Here is a 21032-nt window from a genome sequence, read left to right as displayed (position 1 = left end):
TCTCTCTCTCTCCCTCTCTCACTCTATCTTTGAAAAAAAAAAAGGAAAGAAAGAAAGAGGGCTGGGGTTGTGGCTCAGTGGTAGAGCGCTCACCTGACATGCATGAGGCACCACACAAATATAAAATAAAGATATTGTGTCCACCTAAAACTAAAAAATAAATATTTTTTTAAAAAAAACTGCAGGATGCTCCTCAGAATTATATCACCAAGGGACACTAACAAGAGCACCAAGGCATTCAACCCCCTCGCTTCATCCCTTGTTGGCCCAGGGATGCCAACTTCTCCTTGGCATATGGCACATCCTGTGGAGGAAAGTGTAACCCTGCAGTCAGAGAGACACGGGCACCTGTGCCCTTGGATAAGAATGGTTCACCAAGTCTGCATATGACCTCTGAGGGTGTGCCAAGGGCACATGCCTGGGCCACCAACAAGGCTGCCACAACTTGTGACAACTTGGTGGCACACCAGCTGGGACACGCTGCTGGAGGGAGGAGCAGCTAGCAGTCCCCCAGTTTGGCTTCTCTGAACTGTACTGCAGCAGACAAGCCCGTGCATCCATCCTGCGGACACCTGCTGGTGCAGCCACAGGATGGGTCCCCAGGAGAACGACTGCTAAGCCAAAAGGGATCTGCATTTGTCATTTTGATGGATCCAGTCAAATCTGGCTCTGGCGTCCTGTGAAAGTGCCGGGTCTCCTGCACTCCTGCCAGCCTCTGTGTTAACACTCCTTGATCTTTGTCAGTCTGGTAGATGAGAAAAAAACAGTCCTGGGACTTTAAAATTTCATGTTTAAAATTCTAATTGAGGCTGACATCTTCTCACGTGGTTGAGAGCCCTCTGCACTCCTAATAAGTTAATGAATCTGCACAGTGACCGGTGAAAGCTGCTAATGGTACACAAAGAACACCAGGCACCTCGCACCTTCTGAAAAAGATCACAGCACACCCAGGCATGGCCAGGCCGACAATTAAAAATGAGCTGGATGCAGTGGCGCACGCTTGGAATCCCCCAACAACTTGGGAGGCTGAGGTAGCAGGATCTTAAGTCTGAGGCCAGCCTCAGCTACTTAGTGAGGCCCTGTCTCTAAATCGAAAATACATGGGCTGGGGATGTGGCTCAAGCGGTAGCGCGCTCGCCTGGCATGCATGAGGCCCGGGTTCGATCCTCAACACCACATACAAACAAAGATGTTGTGTCCGCCGAAAACTAAAAAAAAAAAAATAAATATTAAAAAATTCCCACCCCCCCTCTCTCTAAAAAAAAAAAATACAAAGGGCTGGTGAGGATGCAGCTCAGAGGTGGAACAGTCCTGGAAAGAAAAGTAAAGAAGCCATGGTGTCGGGCACCCTGGTGCGTGCCTGTCATCCCAGCGGCTTGGGAGGCTGAGGCAGGAGGATCACAAGTTCAAGGCCAACCTGGGCAATTCAGGGAGATTCTGTCTCAAAAAGTAAATAAATGCTGAGAATGTCTGTCAATGGTAGAGTGGCCCTGAATTCAATCCCCAGTACTGGAAAAACAAGAACAGAAAATACAGCCTGGAGATGTGGCTCAGTGGTGAGCACTTGCCTAGCATGTGTGACATCATGGGTTCCACCCCAGCACTAAAAAAAAAAAAAAAAAAAAAAAAGGTATTCTTGAGTAATCAAGGGGAATTCAAGATATTATCACATTATCAGATGAAGGCATACTAAGAGATCTGTTGTCAAAAGACCCATTCTCTATTCTTTCTGTATATTTAAAAATTTCCATAACAAGTTTTTGTTTTGTTTTTCTCTAATCACCCTTGTTATGACCTTTGCTCATACCCCCCCCCCTCTCTCTCTCTCTCTCTCACCTGCAGATTGAACCGAGAGCCCTGCATGCTAGGTAAGCACCCTACCATTGAGGTACGCCCCACTGCCCCAAAGCTATTTTTCTATTCCAATCCAATGCTTCCAAGTAAACATCACTATGAAGATCAGATTCTTCTTTCATTCTTTTTTTCTAAATATTTTTTAATTTATTCATTTATTTTTAATCATTTTTAATAAATGTCAGCAGAATGCATTACAATTCATATTACACATATAGAGCACAATTTCTCATATTTCTGGTTGTATATAAAGTATGTTGACACTAATTCGTGTCTTCATACATGTATTTTGGATACTGATGTCCATCACATTCCACCATCCTTGCTAACCCCTGCCACCCCTCTGCCCTATCTAGAATTCCTCTATTCCTCCCATGCTCCACCTCCCTACCCCACTATGACTCAGCCTCCTTATATCAGAGAAAACATTCGGCATTTGTTTTTCTGGGATTGGCTAACATCACTTAGCATTATCTTCTCCAGCTCCATCCATTTACCTGCAAATGCCATGATTTTATTCTCTTTTATTGCTCCTTCATTCATTTTGAGTTTGTATCTGCGTTCACTAGTTTTGTGTCATTGTGTGTGGTGTTTAGTGTCCATTATTTCCAACGGGTCCGATTTCTTCAGGTCAAATATGCTTATTTAAATGTCAAGATTTTGAATTTTAGTTAATAACCAATTTAATATGGTCAATTTTCATTCCTGTTAATTTGATTTGATGTTTCAATCTATTTATCTTTTGGAACTGGAGATTAAACCCAGGGGAGTAAAAGTGCAGATCTATAATCCCAGCAATTTAGGAGGCTGAGTCAGGAGGATGGCAATGGCATGGGCAATTTAAAGAATAAAAGAAAAGAAAGAAAAAGAGCTAGGGATGCAGCTCAATTGTAGAGTGCTTTCTTTTCCTTTTGGTGCTGGGAATTGAACCTGGGGCCTTGTACATACAAGGCAGGCACTCTACGACCTGAGCCACATCTCCAGCCAATTGTAGGGTGCTTTCTTAGTCTATGTGGGACCTTGGGTTTAGTCCCGAGCACAAGAAAAAAAAATGATAATCACTTTTATTTATTTATTTACTTATTTATTTATCTTTATGTGGTGCTGAGGATCGAACCCAGTGCTTCACACATGCTAGGCAAGCGCTCTATTACTGAGCCACAACCCCAGCCCATAATTATCTTTTAAAAACCCTGTCAACTCGATATTATGTTGACTCTCTGCACATCTGTGATAGGCTTTACTATTTGCTCGTATCTGGCTGCTTTCCTGACGCTTGCCATGAATCCTCCACAGGGAAGCTATTTCTCTGCCCATTAATATTGGGCTTGACCATATTTTCTAAAGATGACCACAAAAATATTCCCATTTCACAAGCATCTCAAGTCTTGTGATCCTGATGTCCTTCTACTAAGCAGTGGGGTCCATGTCCTCTTCCCCTTGAACCTGGGTGGACCTCTGGGAGTGCCTGACCTACAGGGCTCAGGGAAGTCATGCTATGTGTCTTCTGAGGTTAGAATATAAAGAGTCAATGTCTCTCCTCCTGGCTTTCTTTGGACACTTGCTCTTGGAACCCAACCACCACCATGCTTTGAGGGAGCCCAAAGTAGCCCCTACAGAGAGACCACTGGATGCCACATGAGGTGTTCCTACTGAACTCACTTCCAGCTGAGGTCCCCGATGTCAGCCTGCGTCAACCACCCAATGTGTAAGTGAAACACCCCAGACAGTTCTGGCACGGCCTTTGAGTGTTTCCAGATGAAGCCCCACACTCGTTGGAGCAGAGCTAAGTGGTCTCCACCGTGCCCCATCAGAACTCCTGACCCACAGATTCTCTGAGCAGAACAAAATGGTTGTTTCGTGCTCCTCCGTGTGTTCTGGGGTGGTCTGTAACGCGGCCACCCTCACTAGAGCGCTGTGGTTGGTGGATTTACTGCTACTTCTCTGTGTGCTAGTCTAAGCCTGGACATGGAGAGGGTCCCCACTTGTCCCTCTGCCTCCTCAAAGTCTTCTGCCAGGAGAAGAACATGCCCTAGGTGCCCGGCGGTCCCACACCATGGAGACACAGGGAAGAAGCCTGAAGCAAACTACAGGCTGAATCATGTCCCGTCAAATTCCTACGTTGGAATTCTAACCTCCAGGACCTGGGAATGTGACTGGGGAGAATAGAGCCTTTGAAGAGGTGAGTAAATTCCATTGAGGCCGTTGAGGAAGTCCCTGATCCAATCTTTAGAACTGAAAAAAAAAGTGCTATGAAGGTACTAATATGAAAAGAATGTAAACTGGCTGGGGATGTGGCTCAAGCGGTAGCGCGCTCACCTCGCATGCATGCGTGCGACCCTGGTTCGATCCTCAGCACCACATACAAAGATGTTGTGTCTGCCAGAAACTTTTAAAAAATAAACATTAAAAATTTTTTTAAAAAAGAATGTGAACTAACCTTCAAAGAAGAGTAGATATGATCAAGGGAGGGAGAAGGGAAGTGAAAGGGAAGGTATGGGAATGAGATTGATCAAGTTGTTTTGTGCATGTACAAATATGGTATAATGAATCCATTGTGTATAATTATAATGCACCAATTTAAAGAGTAGATATAAAATACCATTATGCAGAAGCAAGACCTACACAGAAAACACTTAGGGGCTGGGGTGTAGCTCAGTGGTAGAGCACTCGCCAGGCATGCACGGGCCCTGGGCGCAGTCCCTAGTTATGCAAAAGAACTCGAAACAGAACACCCAGGTTGGAACACATTTCTGAATATTTCTATAGCTTCTGCCTCATTACCTTCTGACTATCATGTCCTCCCAACAGGCTGGGAGAGCTGGCAGGAAGGTCCCCTACTGCTCTCTTTCTCTGTGTCCCTGCCATCTCTCCACTCAAGGCAGATAGAGCCTGGGGCCAAGAAAGCTGCTTTCTCAGATAAACTGAATTAATGTTCAAGGCTTCCCATACTTTTTTCCCAATGTCCTCCAGATCCATCTTCCTGTCCTTTCTCTGCTTTCCTCCAAACTCATCACTTTGGCAGAGGCACCAAACTTCCAGGACCTGGATGGTCTCCTGCTCCCACCTTCCCTGGTTCATCTCTTCCTTTTCCTCTTGGTGTGACAGCTCATGGATTCCCTTTATTTCTTCTCTTATGTCATGATCCTCACTACCACAGGGTCTTTGCATATGATTTTTCTCTCCACCTGGAATGCTGTCTCCTACCCCTCATCCAGTTTACATCCAGGATCCAGGCTTTTTTTTTTTTTTTTTTTTATTACCAGGGTCTGAACCCAGGGATGCTGAACTACTGAGCCACATCCCCAGCCCTTTTTTAGTCTTTATATTTAGACAGGATGTCATTAAATTACTTAGGACCTCACTAATTTGCTGAGGCTGGCCTCAAACTTGTGATCCTCTTGCCTCAGCGTCCCAAGTTGCTGGGATTACAGGGGTGCACCACTGCCCCTGGCTCATCTTTCATATTTCAGGAAAGAAGACACTTCCTCCACACCCCGTCAGTTCCTCAATTGGTTACTCCAAGTACCATGAACCTCCACTTCGCACACAGTTGTGCTACAATTTATTAAAGCCACCCTCTGGTTGATGTCTCTTTTCCCATTTCAGACTTTGATATTCGCAAGGACTGGAAGTCACGAGACTGGAATGAGGTCTCATTCACTGCATCCCCAGATCCTGGGACACAGTGGGTACATAATCATCAATGAATATTGATCAAATGAATGTTGCCACAACTGCTCTGCCAAGTCCTTCCCTTGGCATCTAGTGTGTCCAAGGGGTGTGCTTCTCAGATCTGTCTTCAAAAGATTGATTGTAGGACCACCCCGGCTGCCGAGGCTAGGACCCCTTGGGCGGCTCGCCGTCAAGGACTGAGCCCTGCGGGGTCACGGGGACGGGGCAGTTGGGCCGAATGCCACACTCCTCTGATGGGCAGCACGGGCTCTGGGGCTCCCTGTTGACCTCCCCAAGACTTTCTCGGTAGTTGTTCAAGGTATCAACCGGCGGCGTCCCGGCTCCGGATTCACTCCTCAGTTCCTGCTCCACCTACTGGGGACGAGGCCGCGAGCACGTCTCCTCCACAGGGACATGCTGACCTTTGCCGGTAGAGGGCGCTGCAGGCCGCTGCGAAGGAGGCTGCTTCTCTCAGGGTGTGTGTGTGTGTGTGTGTGTGTGTGTGTGTGTGTTTTCTAAAATTCATCTGACCCCCCACGAGCCCAGTGTGCCTCTTAAGCCCCTTGTTGGGGACCATCCTCCTGCCATCCTCCTGACACACATACTTTGGGCTTTGCCTGCACAAACGTGAAGTACCAAGGATCTCAGGGGCACTGGACCACTGAGCCACATCCCCGCCTTGTTTTGTACTTTATTTAGAGACAGGGTCTCGCTGGCTTTGAACTTGCGATCCTCCTGTCTCAGCCTCCAGAGCCGCTGGGATTACAGGCCTGCGCCACTGGACCTGGCCTGAGAGTCACCCTCTTGTATGAGTTGCATGATGCTTCGCATTAAGCAGCCTCTGTTTGGGTGGCTCTGTGGTTCCTGCCTCCTGATTGGATTGGGACAGATAGAGATGCCCTGCAGTCTGAGGCTAGAACCACATGGTCTGAGGCTAGTTTCAGACTAGTCTGAAGATTCTCCCCACCTACTGCGACCCCCCTGTCCTTGTCCTTCACGGGCACTGCCTCCCCCAATCTCCTCGCGTGTTTGATCTGGGCATTTGTTCCTCAGAGGCCCCAACCTGACACAGCTCCCATCACACCAGGGAGAGGATCCCTGGGCCCCGTGGGCTCTGCTCTTCGCCCCAAGACCAGCGCCCCAGGCCTGGCCTCCTCTCCCAGGGTGCTCCTGTCAGGGCAGCCTCCTTGAAGGTCCACACACACACAAGCCCACCTCAGGGGTGGGGCCCTCCCTCCGTCTCCCCTTCCTTCCTTTCTATGGAACCTGGAGCCTCCCGCTCTGCACTGCTGCACACTCAGGGTCTGGATGAGTACCCAGGACACGGCCAGGGGCCAGGTGTGGTGGCCCATCCCTTAATCCCAGCGGCTCAGGAGGTTAAAACTGGAGGATTGCAAGTTTGAGGCCAGCCTCAGCACCCTAGTGAGGCCCTCAGCAACTTAGTGAGACCCTGACTCAGAATAAAAAATAAAAAGGATTCGTGTCATGGCTCAGTGGTTAAGCACCCCTGGGTTAAATTCCTGGTACCAAAAAAAAAAAAAGATCCAGTATACAGTCGGTGCTCAATAAATATTTACTGACTGACTTGAGTGCACACCCCTGCCTTTGCCATCCCCTCTCCCTAGAATGTCTTCGCTTCTTCCTGCCTTTCCCGGTCTGGCCAGAGCCCCTGCTCCTCCAGGAAGCTCCCTCCCTGATCACCAGGCTCTGGGCCCCTGAGGTGGCTCATCTCTCAGCGCCTGAGTTTAGGCGCCAGGTACCGGCAGGTGGAGGCTCTGGGTGGAATAGAAGAGGCCAGCTTTATTGGAGCTCAGGGGAGGGGCGGGAGGGGCGCTGGAGGCTGCGGCCAGGGGCCGCTGCAGGGGCAGAGGCCTGACAGGCAGGGCAGGCAGGCCTCACTTCCTCCACTCCTTTTTCTCGTAGTCCCACCGCGAGGCCAGGCCTTGCACCGGGTTGCCCTTCATGTCCAGGATGCGCTGAAGCTGCTGGGCCTTCCACTCGTCCGTCAGGGTGACAGGCTTCTCAGGGAACACTGTGGAGCGGGCACAGGGCAGGACAGCCGTGGCTCAGGACCCAGCTGTCCCAGGGCTCCTCCAAGCCACAGCCCCAGCCCCAGGGTCGGGGGCCCTGCTCTGAGGACCTCCCTCTTCCTATCTGGCCCCCACCAGCATCACTCCAGGGAACTCTAGGTTCTAATCCCAGCCTTGCCTCTGACCCACAGTAGGAACTGGGCCAGGTCCTTCCCCAGCCTGAGCCTCTGGGTCCTCACCTACCTCTGTAGCCAATGGTAGTAGGAGCACTGATTTGAAGACCACTGAATCCAAATCCCAGCTACACCACTCCCTTGCTGTGTGGCCTTGAATAAGTCAATAAGTCACCTCACCTCTCTGAGCCTCAGATTCCTTACCTGTTCAAAAACAGGTCCTATCCTGGAGGGTTGTAGGGATCCAGGGAATTAGTATTTGTAAAACTACGGGCACAGTGTGGGTAGGGAGGTCCTGGGGCCACACTCCCAACCTTCTCCTCCCTGGCCAAGCTGCCTCTGCAGCCCACCTGGGCTGCCTGGCCTCCATCCCTGGTGCTTCCATCCCAGAGAGGGGAAGGAAAGGCATTGTCTTCACTGGCACCTATTATGTGCCACACTGGCCACACCAGACAGTCCCAGAGGCGGTCTCATTTCACCCTCGTGCACTGTCACACAGGAAACCAGGCCAGGCCACTGGGTGGATGCCAGGCTTCCTCAAGGTCCTTACCCCTTTGTCCAGAGCAATGGCTTCAGGCCTGGGAGAGCCTTGGAACCAGCCAGGGAGGCTGTTTTAAAAGGAGTACAGGCTGCGGGTGGAGCCCAGTACAGGCGAGGCCTGAGGTCAGCTTCCCAGTATCACAAAGAGAAGGAAGGAGAGGGGGACGAGGCAGGGAGGGCGGGTTCCACTCCGAGTGTCCGACTCAGCAGATCTGGAGGGGGCCGGGAACATGCATGTCCAGCAGGGTTGCCGGTGGGGCTGTCTGTCCAGGGACACTCGGAGAACCATTCTTCTGAGATAATAAAACCTCAGCTGGACACATGAGACCCAACAAAAGACTACATATCCCAGCTTCCCTTGTAGTTAGGCAGGATCATGTGAACACTTCTAGCCAATAGGATGCAAGGAGATGTGGCAGGAGTTGAGCAGCCATCTTGTGTGTCAAGATGGAAGCTACATGTTAAAGATGGCAGAGAAACTAGTCAGAAGGAGCCTGCTTTGTGGAGTCCCAATACTCATCTGGATTGTTTCTTTTTTCTTTTTTCTCTTTCTTTCTTTTTTCCCCTAATTGAGCCCAGGGACCATTTACCACTAAGCTACATTCCCCAGCCCCTTTTATTTTTTTAATTGAGACAGGGTCTTATTAAGTCATTGAGGGTCTTGCTCAGCTTCTTGCTGAGGCTGGCCTTGAACTTGTGATCCTCCTGTCTCAGCCTCCCAAGTCTCTGGGATTACAGGTGTGCACCCCCAAACCAGCCTCTGAATTATATCTTTAGCCTCATTTTGTGATAAAGGAATAAACCTCTATACTGCTTAAGTTCTTATGCTGGGGATCTTTGTTACAGCAGCTGAAACAACATACTGGAATCTACATGGTTAATACACAGAAAATCAGTAACAACACCCTCAAGACCATGTGGCAAGCACTGGCCCAAGTCCCTCTCATTAATCCTCACAAGAACACTGAGACATGGGCATTATTATTCCCATTGTACAGATGAGGAACCTGAGGCCTTTAGAGGTAGAGTCCCTACATTTCATCCAGGACAGCCAACGTTCTGTCCTTCACCCTCCACCTCTTTGGAGACTTTTCAAGTTTTTAGGTGAGTCACAACATGGCTTCCGTAAGGGTTTGGCCAGTGGCCATGGCCACACGGGCATGGCTCACATTTGCAGCCACTCACCGTAAACACGCTGCCACCAAATCAGCAGGGCCGTCAACCCAATGAAGAAGAAGACGCAGCCCATCACTGTCTTCCACTCGTTGGAGCGCCGGTTCATCTCCGCAAAGGTCTGGTGGTACTGGAGCCGGTACACTGGAAGCAGGTGGGGTGCAGGGAAGGGGCTTCCATTTCAAAGACCGTAGGCCAGGAGTTGACCTCCCCCTTCCTCCAGCAAATGCCATTCATCTGGAAAATCCCCCTCTCCCCTCCCAGTACTGGAGATGGAATCCAGGGGCATTCTACCACCACTAAGCCACATCCCAGGCCCTTTTATTCTTATTTTTTATTTTGAGACAGGGTCTCACTAAGTTGCTTAGGGCCTTGGTAAGTTGCTGAGGCTGGCTTTGAACTAGCGATCCTCCTAACTCAGCCTCCTGAGCCGCTGGGATTACAGGTGTGCGCCACCACACAGCAAATGCTTATTGAGATTGTACTACATTCAAAGGGTGGCCAAGAAGTGGTGACGTAGCACTGAATAAAGTGGTTGAAAATTTCTGCCTTTGTGGAGCTTGGAGCGGGACACAAATGGCAAATCTTCAGACAGACTGTGGGCAAGGGCTACTTCAGTTATAGTGGTCAGAGAAGGTCTCTCAGAGGAGGTGACACTGGAGCGGAGGCTTGAAGAAGTCAAAGGGAGAATAGTCCAGTAAGAACCAGCAGCTAGTGCAAAGGCCCGGGGTGAGTGAAGGGGATTGTGGCTGTAGTAGGATGAACTACAGAAGAGAAAGTGTTGCAATCTGGTGTCAGCAGCAGCCAGATCACCCAGGACCTTGCCAGCCACAGACAGGAGTTTGGATTTCATTCTGAGTTGGGGAGGACAGACTGTAGGAAAGGAGGTGACAAAGCTGTGGTTTTATTTAACCCAACTTTTATCAGGACCGACCCTCGCTTCCCTCACACTGAAGAATGTTTTTATTCTCTACTTTCTCATTTACTGCTTATCCTCCCTACTTGACTCTAAGCTTCAGGGGGACAAGGACCCACTCTTCCCTCTTAGATCCCAGCACCTGGAACAGCGGTTGACATAGAGGAGATTCTTTTTATATGTATATTTTAAATGTATTTAAAAAACAGAACTTTTTTTTGCTTAACCTGTCTTGTGCCAGTTGTGAAGTAGGCACGGGTAGGGATCTCGACATAGGATCTAGCCTAGTTGTCAGGAGGTGGGCAGGCTGGGACCCAGCCAGCTGCCCGCAGAGACACCTGAGCTCTTAGGCCCAGAGTGCTGTCAGGTGAAAGAAGAGAGTGCACAGGAGAGCAGGGGCGACTCCAGGGACTCCTCTTTTCTTTTTCTTTTGCAGAGCTGGGGAGGGAACCCAGGGCCCCCCACACACTAGGCGAGACACTCCCAGCCCCAGGAACTACTTCTGCACAAGGTAGTTTCTCTCTGGGAAAAAAGCATACAAAGACCTGACCTCAGGGCGACTTTAGGAAGGAGGCTGACCCCTCTTCCTGTGCTCTCTCCTTCTCTCTTTCCTTCCCTCCCTGTGGCTGTGCGGCCTCAGCCCTCGATGGTGAGCTGGTGAGAGGACCTGCCCTCCCAGCTGGTTGCACCCTGAGTGTGAGCAGGTGCTCTGTGCTTTAGGATGGGGGGGGAATGTCGGTTTCTGAAATGGGAAGAGGGATGGGAGGGAGGGAGGGAAAAAGGAGAGAGAGAGAGATCTGAGAGGACTGGGAAAAGAACTGAGGGGAGAGAACCGGAAATGTGAGGTTTCAGGGCAAGAATGGAGCGGACTTGCTACCAGCCACTTGCCTAGCGCCTGGCTCGTAGTAGGTGCTCAGTAAGACACCGATGAGCCCAGGGTGGTGACCCACAAGGAATCCCAGCAGCTCGGCAGGCTGAAGCAGGAGGATCGCCAGTTCAAAGCCAGACTCAGCAACTTAGTGAGACCCTGAGCAGCTCAGTGAGATCTTGTCTTGAAATCAAATACGCTAGGGCTGGGGATGTGGCTCAGTGGTTGAGGGCCCTGAGTTCAATCCCTGGTACTAAAGGAAAAAAAAAAAAAAAAGTTGATGCGTGAAGATGAATTGAGCAGCAAGTCCTTGAGCCTTCAAAGGCTGGGGGTCAGGTGAGCTCCTCGGTTTGTGGAATGACACTAAGAAGCTCCTAATATCAAAGGGTCGGTGGCAGGGCACTGTGTGGGTAGGACCTGGGCCACGCACCCCTCCTGCCTCCTGGGATCAGGTCTCAGCTCCCCGCGGGGGCCCCCCCCCCCGCTGTCCCTTCCCCCACCCCATCAATGACGCCCTTCCCCCACGCTGCTCCACTACCTGGAAGCACCCTCCAGGATCCCATCTCTCTCTCCTGTCCCCAGTGCCGCCTACCGTCAGGTTGAGTGAACATCGGGCTGCCGCCAGCGCTGGGGCCTCCCCCACCCGGCCCCTCCCTGACACCTACAGGCCACCTTCTCGGTGCGGCTCAGCTGGGTCCAGCTGCCCTTCTCCTTCTCCTTCAGGGCTCGCTGCTCGGCGTTGAGCTGGGTGCAGAAGGGCTCGTCGGGCATGGGGTAGGAGCGCTGGGCGAAGTAGTTGGTGTAGGGGCTCATCTTCCCCTGGGCGCGGGCTGCGGCACAGGGAGAGACAGTGCCAGTCGGCCCCCCCACCTCCCTGGGATTCCCATCTCTAACCATGATGTTAATAAGAAGGGCCGCTCTTATTGAGCAAAAGCCTGGATAAGGCCTTTGGATGGGTCGGTTCACTGGCTCCTAACAGCTCTGAGCTGGGGATGGGGTCATCTCTCTTTTTGGCAGTACGGGGGACTTCCACAGAGCTACATCCCCAGCCTGTGTTGATTGAACCCAGGGCCTTGTGCACGGGAGGCAAGCACTCTACCAACTGAGCCATCTCCCCAACTCCTTTATTATTTTTCCTTGGGGGTGGGGATGTTCTGAGGATTGGACCCAGGGGTGTTCAACCACTGAGCCACATCCCCAGCCCTTTTTTTATATTTATTTAGAGACAGGTTTTGCTGAATTGCTAAGTACCTCGCTAAGTTGTTGAGGCTGGCTTTGAACCCGCAATCCTCCTGCCTCAGCCTCCCCAGCCACTAGTATTACAGATGTGTGCCACAGTGTCTGGTCCTTCATTTTTCTTTTTTTTTCTTCCTCTTATTTTTTGTTTTGTGGTACCAGGGATTGAACTCAAAAGCACTTGGCCACTGAGCCACATCCCCAGTCCTATTTTGTATTTTATTTAGAGACAGAGTCTCACTGAGTTGCTTAGAGCCTTGATTTTACTGAGGCTCGCTTTGAACTTGAGATCCTCCTGCCTCAATCTCCCAAGCTGCTGGGATTACAGGCTTGCGCCACCGTGCCCAGCTCCTTTTTTCTTTTTTGAGATAGGGTCTCCCTAAATTGCCCAGGCTGGCCTTGAACTTGTGATCCTCCTGCCTCAGCCTCCCAAATTGCTGGGATTAGAGGCATTTGCCTCCACTCCGGGCTGGGGTTATCTCCATTTTGCAGATGAATAAACTGAGCAGCTACGTGACTCCCTGAAATGCACAAAGCAAGAAGGAGCAGAGCCCAGGCTGCAGTTCAGCCCCTCTAGCCCCGAGTCCTGTGTTCTTTGGGAAGATCTGAGCCCAGGTTATGTCAGGCAGAGGTCCTGGCTGGGCAAAGGCTCAGAGGCAGGAATCTCTAGATATGAAACTACAAAGTGAAGAACACCTGCCCTGACGAGGAGTCAAGGGCACGCATTCGGAATCAGCTGGGGTTGAAACCCGGTTTGATCATCCCAACTCCAACAAGCCCCTTGACTTTGCTGTGCTATCCTCACCTGGAAAGTGGGATATTGAGGGTCCAGATGGTGCCCGCCTCTCTGCAGAGGCTCGGCTCACTATACCGAGTCCCAGAGGTGGGTTTTTCTACTGGCCCCCTTTCCCAGAAGCTCCCCCAATGGCTAAGCCCCCAGGGCTCCTTGTGGGGGTGCAGAATAAGGCTGGGCACCAGGGATGGTCTTGATAAGGGCTCTTCTGTTCATTGACACTGGCAACGCCCACAGGAGTGACTTGTGTCACCTTAAGGGGATAGTGTTGGAGCTGCCTTTGACAAGGAGTCCTGGCTCTTCTGAGGTACTGGGGCTCAACTTGTTCATCGGAGAAATGGAGTTAGCGCAGCATCCACCTCGCACAGTTGCTGTGACGTCTAATTGCCTTAATCTATACAAAATGCTTATCTCAGCTTGGGGACCTACTAAGGCCTCAATACATGTTTGTTATTATTCTCCTGAGGTCAGAAAGTTTCTTCTGCTAGGTGGCTGAAGTCTCTCTTGCTTTAAAGCTCTTTCTTCTTAGGCCGGGGTTGTGATTCAGTGGTAGAGCACTTGCCTAGTGTGCATGAGGCCCTGGGTTCAATCCTTAGCACCACATAAAATTAAAATAAAAGATATTGTGTCCACCTAAAACTAAAAACTAAATAATTTTTTTTTTTTTTTTAAAAGAGACACTTCCTTCTGACTAGGGCTGATTTCAAGGCCTTGGAAAGGAGGGCCAGCTGTAGCATCCTTTCTCTCCAAAGGGCTTAGGGGCCTGAGGGTCGGGCCCTAAATAAGGGAGATGCATCTACTTACCTCAGAGGCTCCATTTTCTGAAGGAACTTGGCTCAGGACAAAGGCATGGGGTCCAGGAAAGTGGACTGGGGCCAGGTCCAGGGCCACAAGGGAGGAAGCGGGCAGACTGTCCCTAACTCTGGGACAGAGCAAGTGGGATCTTACCAGGGCCTCCTGGGCTGTGTGTCCCTCGAGTTCCAAGTCCTCCTCTTCTCAGCACAGAGCTCCAGGCAGCCCGGGAGAGCATCTGGGCAGGTATGGAAGAGTTCTCCCCCTGCTCTTGCCCACCCCGCAGGGCCCAGGAAACTGTTTCCCCGTGTAGTGGTAGTGAAAGTCTAAAGAGGGTTCCAAGTCACCCTTATGCCCCTGACCCTTCTAATTTTGTATATTATCCCAGGGGAGGGGATAATACACTGGAGGGTCCTGGACCTGTGGATCCCTCCAGGGCACTGAGAAGTAAGAGGAGTCCTATCTCCCACCTATGTCTGAACAGTATGGGCCTGGGGGCCTGGGTTCTGGTGCCAGCCAGTTGCTCAGTCTGGCCAGACTGGGGACGCCACCTCAATTATCTGCCCCCAGGGGAAACTGGGTGGGAGTCCAGGTACAGAAAGGGCAGATCCTGAAGCTCTTCCCCACAGGGCCATCTGTGGAGGCCTCAGCACAGATGGCCCCGGGAGGGGGGCCCTTCCCCCTAATTGCCTGCCTACGTGCACAAGAGCTGGTTGGGCTGGATCTGGTGGGGGAGGGGACAGGCTGAGCCCCACCCCCACCCCTGGGGGGAGTCTCAGGGTCTGGCATCCCATGGGGGTGGGGAACAGCTTTAGAGGACAGAGACTAAACTGGGTTAGCAGGAGGGGGTGGTGGGCACATCTGGGGAGAAGAAGAAAGCATTCCACTTCTGGAAAGAGAAAGGGGTGCCCCAGAACTAGAGAGCGGCAGGGGGCACATCTTATGTGATAAGTGGGAGGGGTGCCCCCACAGCTGGAAAGGAAGGACTGGGGTCAGGGATCAGTGGTGGGAGAGCTCCGTGCATCAGGAGCTGCAGCCGGGAATCTGTAAGTGGGGGAAGGGGGCGCACCCCAGGTGCGGACAGAGGGTAGCCCCCCAGGAGACCCCGACCCTCCTCTGGGGCAGGGGCCACAGGGGCCTGGCCAGGCGGGGAAAACGGGGTCCGAGCCGCATCCACCCGCACCTGCTGGGGCGGGCTGGGCCAACCAGGATCTCCCACCCTCTCACCTCGAAGCTGGCAGCGGCGGCGGAGCGCGACCCGGTCTCCCAGCGAGTAACGGAGAATGGGCTGCGAGGGGACCCGAGTCGGGCGCCGCCCCCGGCCCGCCCCGCGCTGCCTGCGCCGCCCCCGCGTGGGAACGTCCTGTCTTGCCCGGCCAGAGTCCCTGGGGGCGCCGGCCCAAGCCTGCGGGGAGGGACCCGAGGGCGCCACCGTGTTAATTTCTCCAGCCTCCGGGCTGCTACCTCTGGGGACCCTCAGTGGCAGCGTCCCCGCGCTCTGCGCTGGACCGTCCCAAGAGGCCCCGTATCCACTGTTCCTTGCTGGTCCTTCTAGAATGCTCTCCTCACGCGAGTCTTGCCAGCCTCTCAGCCCAGTTTAATGCCTCCCACTACAGAAAGCGTCAATCACCGGGCACCTGGGACCTGTCCCGTGGTGTACTCCCTTTCCCCGACTCTATTCCAGTGCGAGGTTGTTGAAAAGCCTGTTCAAATGTTAGCAGTGTGACCTCTAACAAATGGTCCAACCTTTCTGAAATGAGACATTATAATGATAGTTCCCTCCTCATTTTTTCATAACCTCGCCTGACTGTGGTAAAGACTGAACCATTAATACAGGTGGCAGTGGTGGTGGCATATGCCTATAATCCCAGAGACTTGGCGGCTGAGTAGGAGGATACCAAGTTTGAGGCCAACCTGGGCAACTTAGACCCTGGGTCAACATTAAATAAGAATAAGAACTGGGGATGTAGCTCAGTGGTAGAGCACCCCTGGGTTCAATTCCCAGTACTGAAATGAATAAATAAATAGTTAAAAGGGGGTGGGGCTGGGGATGTAAGGCCCTGGGTTCAATCTCCAATGCAGCAAGGTCTACCACACGGCCTGCGCAGTGGTTTCATTAATGAGGTTCTAGGCATAAAGTTAGTTAGAAGAGATCGAAATAAAAACACAGACTCAATTACCTTATTTCTATTGCTAGGTCCGAGACGGCTCCCCTCTGGTTCCCTCCTCCAACCGCCCAGCAGGGCAGCAGGGATTACTCAGGGCTAGCAGGAGAGAGAGAGCGAGCACGCCGGGCATCAGCCTTTTATTGGGGAACAAGAGATTCAGGGGAGAATTCCATCCAATGAAGGTTGAGGGGGGCCGCACTCCAAGGTCAGGGTCAGTGATTGGTTCCCCGGGGTCAGTGGTCAGGCACACCCACACACGGATGGGCTCTCTCATCAGGAAAGGGTCAGGAAAACTTTGATTTTTGCCAAAGTGCCTCAGGCCCTTAACGGGAGTCGCTCAATCCCGTGTTAGAATGGCTTCCCACAGCAAGGAAAAAAAAAAAAAGAAGAAGAAGAATCATTTAGTCCTACTATGGGCCAGGCTTGCTAACCGCTGGAATGTGATGATGAACAAGGGGAGAAAAGATATTTATTGAAGCATGGTGTGTGCCTATAATCCTGGCTACTCAGGAGGCTGAGGCAGGAGGATGACAAGTTCAAGGCCAGCCTGGGCAACACAGTCAGACCCCCATATAAGGGAGGAAAAAAAACTGTAAAAAGTAATTTGAGATCCACTGCAGCTGGCATTTGTTACCAAACTAAATGGATCAGATTCAAACCCAGTTCCTGCCCTGAAAAGCTTACAGTCCAGTTCCAAGCAGAGAAGAAAAGGCCCAGAGTCAGAGGAGAAGGCATCTTGGCGAGGACATCATGGGCAAGAGGTGAGAGAGAGGGATAGGATGAACCACCAAGCAGGACCTCCATGATAAGGGTCTTGGGTTTTATTCAAAAGAATATGAGGGGCTGGGGATGTGGCTCAAGCGGTAGCGCGCTCGCCTAGCATGCGTGCGGCCCGGGTTCGATCCTCAGCAGCACCACATACCAACAAAGATGTTGTGTCCGCCGAGAACTAAGAAAAAATAAATAAATGTTAAAATTCTCTCTCTCTCTCTCTCTCTCTCTCTCTGTCTCACTCTCTAAAAAAAAAAAAAAAAAAAGAATATGAGAGGCAACCAAAGGAAGGCAGGGAGATGTGGTTAAATAGAGCAGAGCACGAGCACAGTAAGCGTGGCCTCATGTTGTCTACCCTGGTGGACCGATGGTGAGGCTGGTGGGTCCCCACTAGGGCCGGGGGCCATAGTTTTCAGGTATCCCGGTTCTGGGCCCTCGCCCATTCAAGGGTTTCAGTAGCCCAGGGAGGGTCCTGTTCCAGCCAGTTTCTGGAGGAAAGTTTAGTCCCCGGGGACAGATGGGCCTAGAAGGCAAGGAGGACTCAGGGGAAGACGGTAGAAAGAATCTCGAGTGGGCAGGCTGCACATCACCTCCTTCTGGACCAGGGCGGAGGCAGACCCAACAGCCCTGAGACTGCGCAGGCGTTACGGAATTCCAGTAGCCCAAGAGTGGCCCTTCGGGGTTCGGCGCCCTCTGGTGTTCACTCCTGAGAGCTGCTCCTCTTTCCTCGACCAAGGTCATTCCAGATTTGAGCGACCCCGGAGGAAGCCTTACCTCTTGAGCCGGGACCAGCCGTCTCTTGTCCTAGAGACAGAGGGGAGCCACCTCACGGAACCTGGAGGAGAGCACGCCCTGAATCTGGTCAGTGTCCGGGGCGGCCTGTGAGTGGCTCTACGGCTGCCACACCAAATGGCCAAGCGGCTCCGTTTCTGGGCCTCAGTTTCCCGTCTTTCCCGGGCCTCCCAAGGGGAGGCATTTGGGGACCTCGACCCTTGGTTCTCCCTGCGCTTTCCCACCCCCGCCTCTGTGGGAACTCCAAGCTTCAGAAGTGGAGTGATGCTGATAAGGAACATCTGTGCGGGAAGTCGCCCCCGGGGCCGAAGGCGATGGGGTGAAAACAGACCCCAGGCAGCTCACGGTGGACCCGGGGCGACCCCCCGTGCAGGCGATGGTGGAGCACCGTCTGGAGATCCTGACCCTGGGAGTAGACGGACTCGGCCCCGAAACTCTGGTGAGCACAGAGCAGGGAGGGCTCCAGATGGCTCATTACAGGCCACTCATGGCGATGGGCACTACTGGTGAGTCCTGTGGGGCTGCAGGCTGAGCTGTGGGAACAGCACGCATGGGAGGTGAAAGGGCTATGACCTTCTCCTCTAGGCTCTGCGGTTCGGGCCCCCAGGGGACGCCCTGTACAAAGGGGCATGTCGCACTCAGTCAGCAGCTCCCGAGAGCACGAGATTCTACCCAGACACGAAGTCCTGACATCACGACCACCACCCAGGCACTCAGCTTCATGAAGGACCCCACTCCAGCCTGCCAAGTCAGAGGGGATGCCGAGGAAGATCTAGGTATCACGCAGGACCTGAGGCGAAAATAGGAAGAGGTGTCACACGTCCAGACAAGCGTCGCAGACGGGACCTCCAGGGCCTCGGGTGTCCCAGCAGCTGGTTGAACTGGGGAAGGTGGTCTAGTTCATGAGGGGCGGGGCCCGAGCGCGAGGGGAGGAGCCGAGAGCAGACCCCCCTGCACGATGGTAGGGTGGGAGGAGGTGCAAGTGGACGAAACTTACACCAAGGGGCGGGGCTACACTGTGGGGCGGGGCCGGGGCCTACCAATCGAGTTGCTAAGGAAGCCTGGTCAGTTGGCAGGGAGGCGGGGCCAGCTGGTGGGCTGAGGCTCCTCCACTCGCGAATGTACCTGCAGGATACCGGGCGGAGGTGCCCGGAGGAAGAACGTGGCATGAAGACCTGCAGACGAAACCGGGCTTGATGGCACGAACAGCCTCAGCTACTGAGGAGGCTGAGGCCGGAGGATCACCAGAACCAAGAGTTCGAGGCCAGCCTGGGTAACATGGAGAGACCTGCCTCTTAAATTAAAAAAAAAAAAAAAAGAAAGAAAGAAAACTGGACAAACAAGTTGGCTCAGAACCAGGACGCCAAACTCAGGCCTGGGCACTTGTCTTGTTTTCCTTCTTCTTCTCCTAGTGTGTGTGTGTGTGTGTGTGTGTGTGTGTATGTGTGTGTGTGGTGTGGTGGTGGTGGTATTAGGGATCAACCCAGGGTTGCTCCCATCCCCAGCCCCTTTTTTTTAAATTTATTCTGAGGCAGGGTCTTGCCAAATTGCCCAGACTGGCCTCAAGCTTGCCATCCTCCTGGCTCAGCCTCCTCATCCTAAGTAGCCTTTAGGACACTACTGGCTCATGGCCATGGGCATAGGGGTTGGCTCCCAAATGTGAAAAGAATGCCTATGACATCCTTGAGTCTTTTTTTTCCCCCAGTATTGGGGGTTGAACCCAAGGATGCTCTATCACCATTGAGCTATATCCCAACCCTGTTTATTTTATTTTTGAGATAGGGTTTCTCTAAATTGCAAGAGCTGGCTTTGAACTTGTGATCTTCCTGCCTCAGTCTCCCAAGTCACTGGGATTACAGGCATGTGCTACCACACTGGACATCCTTGGGACTGTATTAGCACCCAATGGCCTCCCAATAAGTTCTTTAGCCTGATATCCACAGTTCCCCTGCCAGACCTTCCAAACTCAGCTCCTGCATCAACCTCTCCTCCTTTCCCATGATGCCTAGCCATGCTAGCCTTCACTGCTTAGGACCTGCCCTAGCACAGCCTCTCTACCACTCTTTCCCCTGCTGAAATGCTCTTGTCTCAGCAAAACATATATTCCCACCACCTGTTTCCATATGGGAAAGCTGTGTTGTAGCAACCAACCTGGCCTTTCACCTATGTCTTAAGCTATGTTTTACAAACTAGTATATCAGTAATTGTAGCAAATCGTATTTTCTTTCCTTTCCTTTTTTTTGGGGGGGGGCATGCTAGGGATCCCTTTTTTGGGGGGAGGATGCTGGGAATCCAACTCAAGGTCTCACACACAGGCACACTAGGCGAGCACCCTACCGCTGAGCTATATCCCCAGCTCAGCAAATCGTATTTTTCAACAAAGATATCCTTTCCTGGGTGTGGTGGCACATGCCTGTAATCCCATTTACTCAGGGGACTGAGACAGTAAAATCTCTAATTGGAGGTCAGCATAGGCCATTTAGCAAAGACTCTTCCTTAACATATTAATTAATTAATTAATTTAGAAAAGGTGGGAGGATGCAGTTCAGTGGTAGAGTGTTTGTTTAGAAAGCACAAAGTCCTGAGTTTGTTCCAACACCTATAATAAGTAAGTAATAAATAACTTTAAAAATGTCTCCAATTCCACATGCTCATTTTACAATGTGACCTTGACACTTTTGCTATCAAGTGATGGGGTCTGTGTTCCCCTTCTTTGAACCTGGGTCTATCTTTGTGATAGTAAAATAGGGTGGAAGTAAAACTGTGTGACCTCTGAAACTGGGTCATAAAAATACCAGGTGCTCTCTTGGGACACACTTGGAATCCAGCTTTTGCTGTGAGGAAGTCACACTAGTTCATGTGGAGAGACCTGGGGAGGTCACAAGTAGGTGTCTTGACAGGCACCCAGCTGAGGGGCCAGTCTACCGCCAGCACCAACTTACAGACACATACATTGCTGTGATTTGAATGTGCCTCCCCAAAAGCATGTGTTAGAAACAATCCCCAAAGCAGTGGGAAGAAGAGCCCCATGAGAGGTGGGTAGGCCACGAGGGCCGAGTCAATGAGCTAGGGAGTGGGGTTCTTACAAAAGGAAAGTTTCTTCCTCTCATGCTCCTTCTTGCCCGCTTTGCCTTTCTGTCTCCTACCATGGGATGAGGCAGAAAAAGGCCCTCAGCAGATCCTAGTCTTTCCCATTTGGACTTTCTGGCCTATAGACTGTGAGCCAATAAATTGTCATTTCTTATAAATCA

General features: G+C 51.8%; 1 protein-coding gene and 3 long non-coding RNA genes across 8 annotated transcripts; 2 read left to right on the top strand and 2 right to left on the bottom strand.

Moving 5' to 3' along the window:
* The first annotated feature begins 1847 nt into the window (after positions 1 to 1847).
* On the top strand, positions 1848 to 9094 carry LOC144378096 (uncharacterized). Its single transcript, XR_013439630.1, has 2 exons — positions 1848 to 4036; positions 5464 to 9094. It is a non-coding gene; the product is annotated as an uncharacterized LOC144378096 (long non-coding RNA).
* Cox4i2 (cytochrome c oxidase subunit 4I2) lies at positions 7310 to 16322 on the bottom strand. Of its 4 annotated transcripts, XM_078051577.1 has the most exons (6): positions 14602 to 15211; positions 14207 to 14288; positions 11895 to 12059; positions 9458 to 9589; positions 7803 to 7885; positions 7310 to 7561 (listed from the first exon to the last, which is right to left on the bottom strand). In XM_078051577.1, the coding sequence occupies exons 1-6, from the start codon at positions 14842 to 14844 to the stop codon at positions 7535 to 7537; spliced, it is 732 nt and encodes a 243-aa protein (XP_077907703.1). In that variant the 5' UTR covers positions 14845 to 15211; the 3' UTR covers positions 7310 to 7534. The 4 variants fall into 4 exon arrangements, with proteins under 4 accessions (XP_077907703.1, XP_077907705.1, XP_077907704.1 ...); XM_078051579.1 differs by lacking the exons at positions 7803 to 7885; positions 14602 to 15211 and adding an exon at positions 16231 to 16321; XM_078051578.1 differs by lacking the exons at positions 7803 to 7885; positions 14602 to 15211 and adding an exon at positions 15278 to 15412.
* Positions 10969 to 11451, bottom strand: LOC144378095 (uncharacterized). Its single transcript, XR_013439629.1, has 2 exons — positions 11250 to 11451; positions 10969 to 11103 (listed from the first exon to the last, which is right to left on the bottom strand). It is a non-coding gene; the product is annotated as an uncharacterized LOC144378095 (long non-coding RNA).
* An 83-nt stretch (positions 16323 to 16405) lies between the features above and the next one.
* LOC110597705 (uncharacterized) lies at positions 16406 to 21032 on the top strand. 2 transcript variants are annotated; one of them, XR_013439628.1, is made up of 3 exons: positions 16406 to 16979; positions 17726 to 18220; positions 18367 to 21032. It is a non-coding gene; the product is annotated as an uncharacterized LOC110597705 (long non-coding RNA). The 2 variants fall into 2 exon arrangements; XR_013439627.1 differs by having other exon boundaries at positions 16406 to 18220.

This window comes from Ictidomys tridecemlineatus, chromosome 5 (assembly GCF_052094955.1).
Source record: "Ictidomys tridecemlineatus isolate mIctTri1 chromosome 5, mIctTri1.hap1, whole genome shotgun sequence".
Lineage (NCBI taxonomy): Eukaryota > Metazoa > Chordata > Mammalia > Rodentia > Sciuridae > Ictidomys > Ictidomys tridecemlineatus.
The sequence above is the reverse complement of the archived record's forward strand: the minus strand, read 5'-3'. Positions and strand labels throughout refer to the sequence as shown.